We start from the raw sequence: 11,827 nt of genomic DNA, 5'->3' as shown, positions 1-11,827 counted from the left end.
ATAGGAACAAATGAAAGATGTGTTGAGTCAGGAGCCAACTACGTGCCTGGAGTTACGTTAGTCAAAATGAGTAAGAGAATGGTGGATCTGCTCTCCCAGAAGGGCAGCAGATGGGTTTCAATGACAATCCAGTGATAAGTGATCATCAGCACTCAGATTAATCAGTATTTTTTTTAACCTCTCCTAAATGTCATTAACTGAATTTAAATTCCACTGTTGCTGTCATGGGATTCAAGCTTGGGTCTACGGATTGTTAGTGCCGGGGTGCCTGTTTTACTAACCCTGGTGACTTAAATCATTCAGCACCACTATAATCACTATCAAATAACATTTCTGCAGAAAAAAAAACACATAACTAGACTCTAAGACATTATTGCAAGCGTTATAACAATTTAGAATATCACTGAAAACTTCATTTTGAAATGATGTTCTTAATCCAGGAGAGATATTTTTCTGAGAGCCGTGTATAAACGCCTGGCTTGTGGGGTACTCCACACTTGCATCCGAAAGAAACAATTCCACTGAATTTTCCCTTGCATACCAGTGGACCCCCTGAATCTCCCTGAAATGAGAGTAAGAGAAGATTCTCATCAGCTGTGTCGGGGTCACTGTGGAAACAAATTGCCTCACGTAACAAGGTAAATTGGGAAAAAGAATAAATGATGGATAAAAATGACCCATTGAGTTCATCATGCAAATAATGGCCAGATTAATTATTGGGTTGTAGCTCATATAGATAAGTGAGAAGGACTGATTAGGAGAGAAGATTTACGAGAATGTTACCTGGGTTTCATCTCCTCAGTTACAGAGAAAGGTTGAACAAGTTGGGTCTTTATTCTTTGGAGCGTAGAAGGTTGAGGGGGGACTTGATAGAGGTATTTAAAATTATGAGGGGAATAGATAGAGTTGACGTTGATAGGCTTCTTCTATTGAGAGTGGGGGAGATTCAAACAAGAGGACATGAGTTGAGAGTTAAAGGGCAAAAGTTTAGGGGTAACATGAGGGGGAACTTCTTTACTTAGAGAGTGGTAGCTGTGTGGAACGAGCTTCCAGCAGAAGTGGTTGAGGCAGGTTTGATGGTGACATTTAAAGTTAAATTGGATAGGTATATGGACAGGGAAGGAATGGAGGGTTATGGGCTGAGTGCAGGTCGATGGGACTAAGTGAGAGTAAGAGTTGGGTATGGACTAGAAGGGCTGAGATGGCCTGTTTCCGTGCTGTAATTGTTATATGGTTATATAGGTATCCAAGCCTCCAATAGCATGTTCATCCATCCTGGTCCCTGTAATCAGCCAACTAGGAAAAGCTGTTACAATATTTAAACAACTCATCTATCCCTAATGAGGGAATTGATCACCAGACCTATGTTCTGTCCAAGTCTTGAGATCAAAGAGGCCAGGTACGGTTCCCATTCCTCCGTATGATACCTCACTTAGTGTTGATTATGCATTCCTAGCCAAAAGAGTGCAAGAGGAACCAGCTCTAAAAGGGGTCGTTATGGTATTTTATAAATGATGCTGCTGGACTGTGAAGCCAGCGTGAACCGCTTGACTCCTCACTGCTGTGTGCTGACGTGCTGTGACACTGGCATAAATCCCCGGCCTCTGCCGGTGCCTCCACTGCGATGCAGAGGTTGTTTTTAAGAACTGCTGCTAGGCAGGTGGGAGGAAGCAGTACAGGGGTGTGGGGCTCGGGATGAACAGCAGTGGGCCGATTACACAGTCCCCTGGGGCTCAGTGTGATGGAGCTTGAGATGTTGCTGCCAACTCAGACTGACTGGGGTCTTTCTGTCAAGAAGACCAAGATCCAGTTACAAAGAGACTGTACATACTGTCTTGTCCAAGAATGGCTTCTTTATGCTGAACATCCCATACTGAATACTTTTGAGGTGCTTATAACATTATAGCTGTCCACGGTTTGCTGTGGTCACAAACAAGTTTCATGAGTTAGTTTAAATCCTGAAGGAAAAGCAAAATTACAGATTGGCAAATCTTGCCGTGCAAACCCTGTTGTGGCGTACATATGGTGACAGTGAGGAATGATTACTTCTCTTCTAGTATTAATTTGTTTTAACAGCAGTTAAAACCAGTCACATACTGTACATAGGATGTCCCAAATGATGAGGGTGAATAAATATTTTATTTCTTGCTTTCCTGAATGTTGTTTTTGACTCCTTTGGGAATGTAGCATCGAAACCTGATTGGTAGACGGGTTGGCTTCTATCCAACACACATGACAAAACTGTTCTAGGAGGAACAGCCTGAGTGTGGAAAAAACATTTGCCCTACTGCTTTTACCACAAAGTCATGTTGAACACAACAATATTTGTAAGAAGGATTTCTCAGTTTGTCTCCTGTTACCTAGAAATCTAGAATTTTAGAATTATTTTCACCTCATGTATATACTTACCTGGCAGGAATCTTTGCCTCCTTTTTTGTCACCAGCACAGAGCACATCTGTAGTTATTGCAGGGTGGTAGGTGTAATATTTAGAACACAGATTCCTGTCTATGATAGTTACATTTACTTCCTGCAGCACCTTTGGCAACTGTTGTTTTCCAACACTAGTAGTCCCCCAGCCTGCAACGTTACAACTATCTCCAGCTTTCGCATCTTTTCCCGAGTTAGGCAGGTTCAGAACATCCACAAACTTGTTCAGAGTCACTGCTTCCTTAAGCTGAAATGGGAATTTAAGAGATATATCATTCACTCATAGGCATGTTGTGACATGGAGTTTGTTATACGAATGCATGCCTGTCATTAAAACTTTTTACAAAATCAGAATCAGCTTTAATATCACTGGCATTGGTCATGAAATTTGTTGTTTTGCGGCAGCAATACTTTGCAATACACAATAATAAAACTATAAATTGCAATATATATATTGCAATTTTATATATATATATAAAATGCATAGTGTGGAAAGAGAGGGAAAGAAGGACAGGGGTAGTGTTCATGGGTTCATTGTCCATTCAGAAATCTGATAACAGACGAGAAGAAGATTTTCCTGAAACATTGAGTGCGTCTGCAGGCTTCTCTCTGTCTTCCTTGATGGTAGCAATGAGAAGAGGGCATGTCCAGGGTGATGGGGGTTTTACTCACAAACCAAAGACTGGGTTTTCTGAAATGATGGCAACTAGCACTGATCTTTTCAAAAAATAAACCTTGTAGACAATGATAGTTGTGGCGTGGAAGTTTCCTTCCTCATCATTTGTTGCTATAAGATAATACTCTTCAGGCTCCTTGCTATCAGCAAAAGTGATATTAGGAACTGAGAAGAGCAGCCAATTACATTAGTGAATGTATATAGACAGCAAACCAAGGCCAGTAAATGCACATGATATTCCATGTAATAGGGCAATAACTAATTTGTTAAATGTATAAAACCTTAGCTTGACTGCGGTGCAAGACCTCAGTTGCAACTGACGGGCCATTGGACATTTATAGAGGATAAAAGGTGGGTTTGTTATTATTTTTATTATTTTATACATTTACTTTAAAATGTTATGAGTTTTTTGTTTTCCTCTTGCTTGCTTCTACCAACACATTTTTTTAAGCTACCATCAAAATATTTATTGACTCCTGCCAATTTTTTCTAAGTCAACTGGTGGAAAACTTGATTTAAATTGGCTGCCTGCTTTATTTGATTTCATTCTTCAGAGTATTCTTTGGAAAATAAAATAGGGTATCAAGTAAAATGGGTGAGCAACCCAAGGTGCTTGGTTTCCTCCTGGGGGCCTAGCTTAAAACAAACCCTCTCATTTCTGCTGGGTTGCTGCTTGGGTTGAGCTCAAATTGCTCTTGGATGCTAAGTGTTGGTTTAGTGCATAGAATTGGATATTATTGGTGAATTATTTTGCTGATCGAGCCTGTACAAAGCATGCTGGAGATGTGTGACTTGAAACAGGTATGTCTTTGTAAGGGTGATGTCAAAGTGGGTGAAAGGATAAATGATTTAGACTATTGGTTGATCTTTTGGAAGATCATGAAAACTTGATTCAGAGTTTCCATTTGGGAAATGCTCTTACATTTTAGTCTTTAGTTAATAATGGCATTAATAAATGGTTTGATGAGATGTTTGCAACTAAGATTATTAGTGGATGAAGATTTATTTTTCATTCTAAATACTTCCATCTTTAATATCTTTATTTTTCCCTTTCAGGGTTCTTTTGAAGACCCTGACCTAGAGTTACATGCTGACTTCGGTTCTTTGTGGGAATGAGACGCGCTTTTGGGGTTTCACATCTGGCTGTTGTTCGGCAAGCCAAGGGCTTGGCCCAAGAGTCCGGCTCGGATTTGGAAGCCTAGGATTTCGGGGGTCTGGAGACGGGTGGATCAAGGGTTGGTGTCACAGCAGGAGACCCATGTGTTGTTGGGGAAGTTGGGGTTACTGCGGCTGTGTGCCCAGGTTTTTGGGTACAGGGCTCAAAAAAAGCGATGTAATGGACTTTTAACATCATAAACCAGCGAGTTTTTTGTTATGCCTCCCCACTCGCTGTGAAAACAGAAACACCTCCTTCTCCCTTATTAGGGAGAGAGAGAGAGCCTGTGGTATGTTGAAACCAGGTGAAACGCAAAGGCTTTGGGGTAACTGCAAGTCTGTGTCTTTGCTGTTGCTTTATTCACATTTATGCGCAGTAGGGAGGGGAGCTGGGGGGGACTTTGGGGTTCTAACATTTAACTGTTGTTCTTTCTTTGGGGCACTCCTCTGTTTTTGGGGATGGCTGTGAAAAAAAGCATTTCAGGATGTATATTGTATACATTTCTCTGACATTAAATGTACCTTTGAAACTTTGAAGTGTTTAATTCATGGGATTGAAGACCTACAACAGCTATTTTTTCTTCACATTGAAACGTGGCTATCACTTAAATGAAATATTCTAAACTCAGCAAGTGATAATGAAAGAAAAAGCGGATCCGTACTTGCAGCAGCATGATGTCATTTTCATAAGTTTGTTTGCTGTATTCTGGATGTGGAAACTGCTTGCGAATATAACGTGTTTGTTGACTCCTCTCATTTGGTGAAAGAGTATGTGCTCCAAGAACCACTTGAGGAGACTGGTTTACTTTCATGTCCTTAGGTGGGCTATTAATAAAAAAGGATAGAAAAGTAATATTTTGCTGCCATTAAAAATTGCTTTGCAGAAATCCAACAGGTTGACAACAATTAGATCCAAATCAGAGTGGAAATACCAGGTTGAGCAAAATAATTAACAGTTATACAAATTGTAAATTAACTCCTATTTTATGTCACACAGATGATGATTTAGGATTGGCCATCTGCTCTGCCAGTGATGGTTATACTGATGCCTATGGAAGAGTACAGCATAGGAAAAAGCCCTTCAGCCCACACTGCACTCAACACAATGCTGAAGTAAACTCAATCTCTTCTGCCTATACATGATCCGTGTGGCACGTGGCCAAGTGGTTAGAGTGCTGGGCTCACGATCTGAAGGTTGTGGGTTCGAGTTTCGGCCAAAGCAACGTGTTGTGTCTTTGAGCGAGGCACTTAACCACACACTGCTCCAGTCCACCCAGCTGAAAATGGGTACTGGCAAATGTTGGGGGTTAACCTCGCGATAGACTGGCGTCCTATCCGGAGGGTGGGAGGGGAGTCTCGTACTGTACTCTCAGTCGCTTCACGCCATAGAAACCAGCATAATGCCACTTATGCCAGAATCCGTTCAATACCATGATCCCGCAGAGACTAGTGGAGAAACTGTCGCTGATTGGCCTTAGCACTGCCATGTGTTGCTGGATTCTGGATTTCTTGACAGAGAGACTACAGTCAGTCTGTGTTGGCAGGAACATCTCTGACTCCATCACACTGAGCACTGGATCCCCACAAGGCTGTGTGCTTAGCCCATTGCTGTTTACACTGCTAACACATGACTGTGCAGCCAGCTTCAAGGAGAACCTGATCATTAAATTTGCAGATGATACCACAGTGGTGGGGCTCATCAGCAAAAATGATGAAACTATGTACAGGGAGGAGGTCAAACACCCAGAGAGCTGGTGCAGGGATAACAACTTGACGCTTAATGTCACCAAAACCAAGGAGATTATCGTCGATTTCAGACGGTCTCAGCCTGAGCACACACCCCTCAGCATCAGCGGCTCCACAGTGGAGAGAGTGGAAAACATCAAGTTCCTTGGGGTGCAGATCTTGGACAATCTCACCTGGTCCAGGAACACCACTGGAATTGTGAAACGGGCCAGCAGAGATTGCACTTTCTGAGGAAGCTTAAACAATTATCACTCCCCACTAACATCTTAACTACATTCTACAGAGGTGTGGTTGAGAGTGTGCTGACCTTTTGCATCACAACCTGGTACTCCAGCAGCAGTGCTGTCGACAAAAAAGCCTTGCAGAGGATGGTTAGGGGAGCAGAGAAGATTATTGGGGTCTCCCTACCTTCTGTCCAAGACCTCTTTCAGAGTCAATGCCTCCAGAAGACACGGTACATCATTAAAGACGCCTCACACCCTCTCCATGAACTGTTTGTTCTTCTGCCATCAGGCAAACGTTACAGGAGCATCAAAACTAAAACCACAAGGCTACTGAACAGCTTCGTCCCACAGGCAGTCAGACTGCTAAATAGCTGCTCCACCTGACTCTGCTTTGGACACTTTTAACTTGCACTGGACACTTATAACTGATTTTAACTGACATGTGGCTGTTGTGTTTTACTATTTATTGTTATGTTTATTATTTAGTGTTGCGTTTGTTATGTTATGATTGCACTGCTCCTGAGAAACGCTGTCTCATTCTGCCCTGCAGAGCTGATGTATGGTTAGAATGACAATAAAGTGTTTTGAATCTTTGAATCTTGAATAAGCACCGACCTGATGGGCCACAAGGCTTGGGACAGATTTTAACTTTAAAAAACACATGATCCACTTACCACCAATGTCTTGCATATTCATGTGACTATCTAACAGCTTCTCAAATGCTACTATTCTATCTCCTTCTACCATAACTCCAGGCAGCCAGTCTAGGCACCTGACACTGTCTGTATATAAAAGCCTTTCCTGTACTTCTTTAAACTCTCCACTCTCATCTTAAAAGTGCGTCCTTTCGTATGACATTTCCACTCTGGGGGAAAAGATTCTATCTACTCTATCTATGTCTCTCATAGCTTTTAAACTTCTGTTTGGGTGTTCCCACCTCCCCCCCCCCCCCAGCCTCTGATCCTCCAGAGAAAACAATGCAAGTTTGTCCAATCACTCTTGATAGCTCATATCCTTTAATCCAAGCAGCATCCCAGTAAACCACTTCCGCAGCCTTTTCAGAGCTCCACATCCTTCCTGCAATGGGGTGACCAGGGTTGCACTCAATGCCCCAAATGCTGTCTAACTGAAGTTTTATATAGGTACATCATCCTTACTCATTTCCCTGACCAATTAAGACAGGTGTGCCATATGCATTCTTAATAGAGTCATCGAAAAGTACACTATGGAAACAGACCCTCTGGCCATCTGTTCTGTGCCAAACCATTTAAGCTGCCTACTCCTATTGACCTGCATCAGGACCATGGCCCGCCATACCCCTGCCATCCATGTACCTAACCAAACTTCTCTTAAACAGTGAAATTGAGCTTGCATGCACCACTTGTGGCTTGTTCCACACCCTCACGACCCTCTGAGTGAAGAGGTTTCCCCTTATGTTCCCCTTTGTGTTGGGGACGTGGCCAAGTGGTTAAGGCATTCATCTAGTTACCTCAAGGTCACTAGTTCGAGCCTCAGCTGTGGCAGCGTGTTTGTGCCCTTGAGCAAGGCACTTAATCACACATTGCTCTAGTCTGTGCGAGGAGTGGCACCCCACATAGACCTCCAATCTGCGCCTTGTAAGGCATGAAAATGCCCGACACAGGCCTCTCATGGTCTGAGTCGACGTTCCCCCCTCCCCTTAAAGAGACCCCAGCACCAGTCCCTGTGGAATGCTACTGGTCACGGCCCTCGAGCCAGAATAGCAACCTTCCACCACTACAACATGTCTCTTATGGGCAGGTCAATTTTGAATCCAAACTAAATATTATTGTAGATCCTATGCATGTTAATTCATCTGAGTCAGTCTATCATGAAGACCTTGTCAAAATGCTTTAGTAAAATCCAACATTCACTGCCTTACCCTTGTTAGACATGTTCATCATCTCCTCAAAAATCTCAATCAATTTTGTAAGAAATGGCCTGCTCCACATAAAGCCATGCTGGCTGTCACTAAAAAGGTCGTATTTTTCCCAAAAGCATACAAGTCCTATCCCCAAGAATCCTCTCCAATAACTTCCCTACCATGATGCTTGAAGTTTGTGAATTATTGAATTTATTAAAATATTAAGGTAACTTGTAAAATAATCCTACTCCTAGGAGTCCATGGCTGGATCTATTTGATGGAGCAACAGAGCTAGGCCCATTATGGAAGTTAACATTTATTTCATAATCAAACACAATGTAGCTTACATTTCACAGTGTGCTGCAGTTAATATCCAGTTACGCCTGATCAAAGCTCCTCCACAATAGTGAAAATACTTGCTTCGCTTGCTAAGCCTTTGAAGGGATGCCATGTAAGGTTTTGAATGTGGTTTAACGTCATGACCTCCAATAATTTCTTCTCCATGATCTGTAATAAATAGTAGGCAATAAAATTTATTTCTCATGCTTTTTCTTTATTCAGAATTAAGCTGTGACTGCCACTAACAAGTTGAATATTTATTAGCCACCCCTAATTGTCCTCAACAAAAGCAGCTCAACTATAAAATAAAAACTGGAAACATTCAACAGGTCAGACAGCATCTCTGGAAAGGGGAACAGTTAGCGTTCAGGTCCAGGGACACTCCACTAGAACTAGAAGGTGACAAAAGGAGTAATTTTTCAGTAGCAGATTAGATGGGGAAGGCTGGGTGGAGCAGAAAAAGAAAGAGATTCAGTAAGTAGATGTAGGAGTCAGGGCAACTGTTAGGATCAGGTTATGATTTTCTGTCTGTATAATGTGGCGTCGCTGTCAAGGCTGTCAGACATGCCCAGCAGACCAAACTACACCAAAAAAAACTGTGCCAAAATGATGGCAGGCCGAAATGACTAGTTCTGATTCAGACAGAAAGAAAGAATGAGCTGATAGAGGACTGATTAGACATTTCCAAGTCAGCTTGCTGAGTGACTCAAATGCTATTTGCCCTCATCCCACATAGTAATAGAAGTTATGGACTCTGCATCAGCCTGTTTCAGGGATTTGAAGAGACGGTTTGGTGTCAGAATCTTTAAGGCACTTCGAGCTGGGCAATCAGTGGAGGTCTTGCCTCTCTACAACTGGAGTAACATGGCTCCATTCTGTGCCTTGTACACGATGCACGACAGTGACCTGCCCAAGCTTCTTTGACAGTGCATTAGAAGTCTGCAGCTTTGACCACCCAGGAGAAGGACAGGACCACTTACAAGTTTCCCTCCACGTCACATAACAGCTGGCATGGAAGATGCGTTATTCTGGGAGTGTTCACAACATGGGCAGTGACTCCTCAAGAAGTCAGCTCAGCCTTCTTTAGCGCAAATGAGCAATAAATTCAGATCCTGCCATTGATTGCCAAATCTTGTGAATGCACTAAGGATAATAATTAAATTTAAAATATAGTTCCTGCCAAAGTTAGAGGTCAGGTGAATTTGATGATAAGAATCAGGCTGCGATACTCTCTAGAGTAACACATACAAAACGTTAGCAGGTCTGAGCCCAAACCGTCAACTCTTTGTTCCTCCAGTATACGTTGCTCTGGATTTCCAGCATTCTCAGAATCTTTTGTGTTTATGATTCCCTATGAAGAATGACCAGGAAAATTGGTTGAGGCTGTTTTTTTGGATGAAAGCTACCTGTTTCAGAGTGTCACATTTCTCCAGCTCCCTTAGCAGAAACCATTCCTACACACTGCTGCTTGTGGTCTCTTTGATTTCCGTCTAACATAGTCTCAAAGCCAGCCAGTGGTGGTACAGTGCAGTGTGTTGATAGTGATGGGGGGAGGCAGTCAATAATGCAGAAAACAATCACAAGGAGCTCACATCTTATCAAACAAAATATCTCTGTAATAGTAGAAAGAACTGGTCAGGCAGCGATTGTGGACAGATAAACAAGGTTAATGTTTCAAGGAGGTGGGTTTTCATCAAAACTAGTAAAAACCGAAAATTGAAAAGAAAGGGGAGTAGAATAAAGGGAATGTCTGTGACCCAGAGAGGCTGAATGAGGTAAATGGCGGTGCAGACTAAGAGAAGATGGCAGAGGTTTGTGAAACTGTTTGGAAGAGGTGGAGATAGATATATGAGGGCAAAGGAGTTAGAGATTCAAATATGCTGGAAATGTGCAATGCAGAGTGCAATATCTGCTGGAAATCTAGAAGAGAATGCTGGAAATACCAATGAGATATATCAGCAACTATGGAAAGGAAAGAACTGATCTTCCGGGTTATTGATTCTTTATCTGAAGTGGCCAGATCATAAGCAAGCTGGACACGCCTTGTAATCTGAAATTCAATATGAAATCCTAACAGCTATGAAGTGCCTAGTCTGACGATGACATGTGATTTGTTGAGCCTGGCTTGCTCTTTGTTAGACTAGAGTAAAAGTACAAGGGGTCTGATTGAAAGTGGGATGGAGATATGAAAGCACCTTTGAGGACTCCAGAACGAGGGGTCGCAGTTTGAGGATAAAAGGGAAGCCTTTTAGTACCGAGATTAGGAAAAACTTCTTCACACAGAGAGTGGTGAATCTGTGGAATTCTCTGCCACAGGAAACAGTTGAGGCCAGTTCATTGGCTATATTTAAGAGGGAGTTAGATATGGCCCTTGTGGCTAAAGGGATCAGGGGGTATGGGGGGAAGGCTGGTACAGGGTTCTGAGTTGGATGATCAGTCATGATCATACTGAATGGCGGTGCAGGCTCGAAGGGCCGAATGGCCTACTCCTGCACCTATTTTCTATGTTTCTATGACTGAACAGAGATCTTGTTTGAAACTATCATCCAGCCCATGCTTCCTTTCTCCAGTGCAGAGGAGATAACAATATGAGAACTGAATGAAGTACTGTACACCAAACTGGATCATTGCATTTGGTGGTTATGATATTGCTTGACTCACACATCTGCCCGATGTAACATTTACACTGTGATGAAGAAAATTGTTAGCTTTCTCAATGACAAAAAAAGCAACAAAACTGCTTCATCATGTTCAATATTATCATTTAGACCTACAAGAAAATAGACAAGCAAAATATATATTTCTCTCAGAAATTTTCTTAAATTTGCTATTTGGTATACTCTAAACAAGGAAGTAAACATGAAAGAAGATTAATAGACGTAGTCATCACTGTAGTTCATCGAACATTAAAAATGTAGGTTGGTAGTCTTAAAATATGATAAGGAACAGATTATACCACGAAAACAGTATTTTAATAAATTCCAAAACAAATGTGATATTTTAAAGTTGTGCTTATTTTGTTACTTACAGGCTGGAATTAAGAAAAAGGAAACCAATGGAACATATAGAGCATACTTCAGTAACTTCATTGCCTCTTCCTTTTGATCACAGCAAAGATACTTGTAATTTAGCATACACTCAGAAGGATGTGGTTTGTTCAGTTCTTTGCCATCTCAGTGAATCTGAATTCAATAATCTCTCACTTAAGGAACCATTCTAATTATGAGTCGCCACATGACACGTTCAGGACTAATGTGAAGTCCAACAAATTTCAGTGACAGGCAATCAGGTTTTCATAGAAATCTTGCTAAAATTTTGGAACCTGCCACTTTATATTCTATTGTCAATTCCATTGAAATATTCTGATAACATCGAG

The 11,827-nt window shown here is 41.8% G+C and overlaps 1 protein-coding gene across 1 annotated transcript; it reads right to left on the bottom strand.

Annotated features, from left to right (window-relative positions):
- Positions 1–309: 309 nt before the first annotated feature.
- Positions 310–11,540, bottom strand: LOC140194577 (granzyme A-like). Its single transcript, XM_072251797.1, has 5 exons — positions 11,480–11,540; positions 8,460–8,619; positions 4,923–5,085; positions 2,410–2,676; positions 310–562 (listed from the first exon to the last, which is right to left on the bottom strand). The coding sequence occupies exons 1-5, from the start codon at positions 11,538–11,540 to the stop codon at positions 413–415; spliced, it is 801 nt and encodes a 266-aa protein (XP_072107898.1). The 3' UTR covers positions 310–412.
- Between the last annotated feature and the right edge of the window lie 287 nt (positions 11,541–11,827).

Source organism: Mobula birostris, chromosome 3 (assembly GCF_030028105.1).
Source record: "Mobula birostris isolate sMobBir1 chromosome 3, sMobBir1.hap1, whole genome shotgun sequence".
Classification (NCBI taxonomy): Eukaryota; Metazoa; Chordata; class Chondrichthyes; order Myliobatiformes; family Myliobatidae; genus Mobula; species Mobula birostris.
This window is presented reverse-complemented; position numbering and strand designations above follow the sequence as displayed.

Coding starts and splice junctions, on each gene's coding strand:
- LOC140194577 (XM_072251797.1), bottom strand. CDS start 11,540: ATGAAGTTACTGAAGTATGCTCTATATGTTCCATTGGTTTCCTTTTTC. Junction 8,620..11,479: donor CTTTTTCTTAATTCCAGCCT/GTAAGTAACAAA, acceptor TATTTATTACAG/ATCATGGAGAAGAAATTATT. Junction 5,086..8,459: donor ACTGCAGCACACTGTGAAAT/GTAAGCTACATT, acceptor TTTTATTAATAG/CCCACCTAAGGACATGAAAG.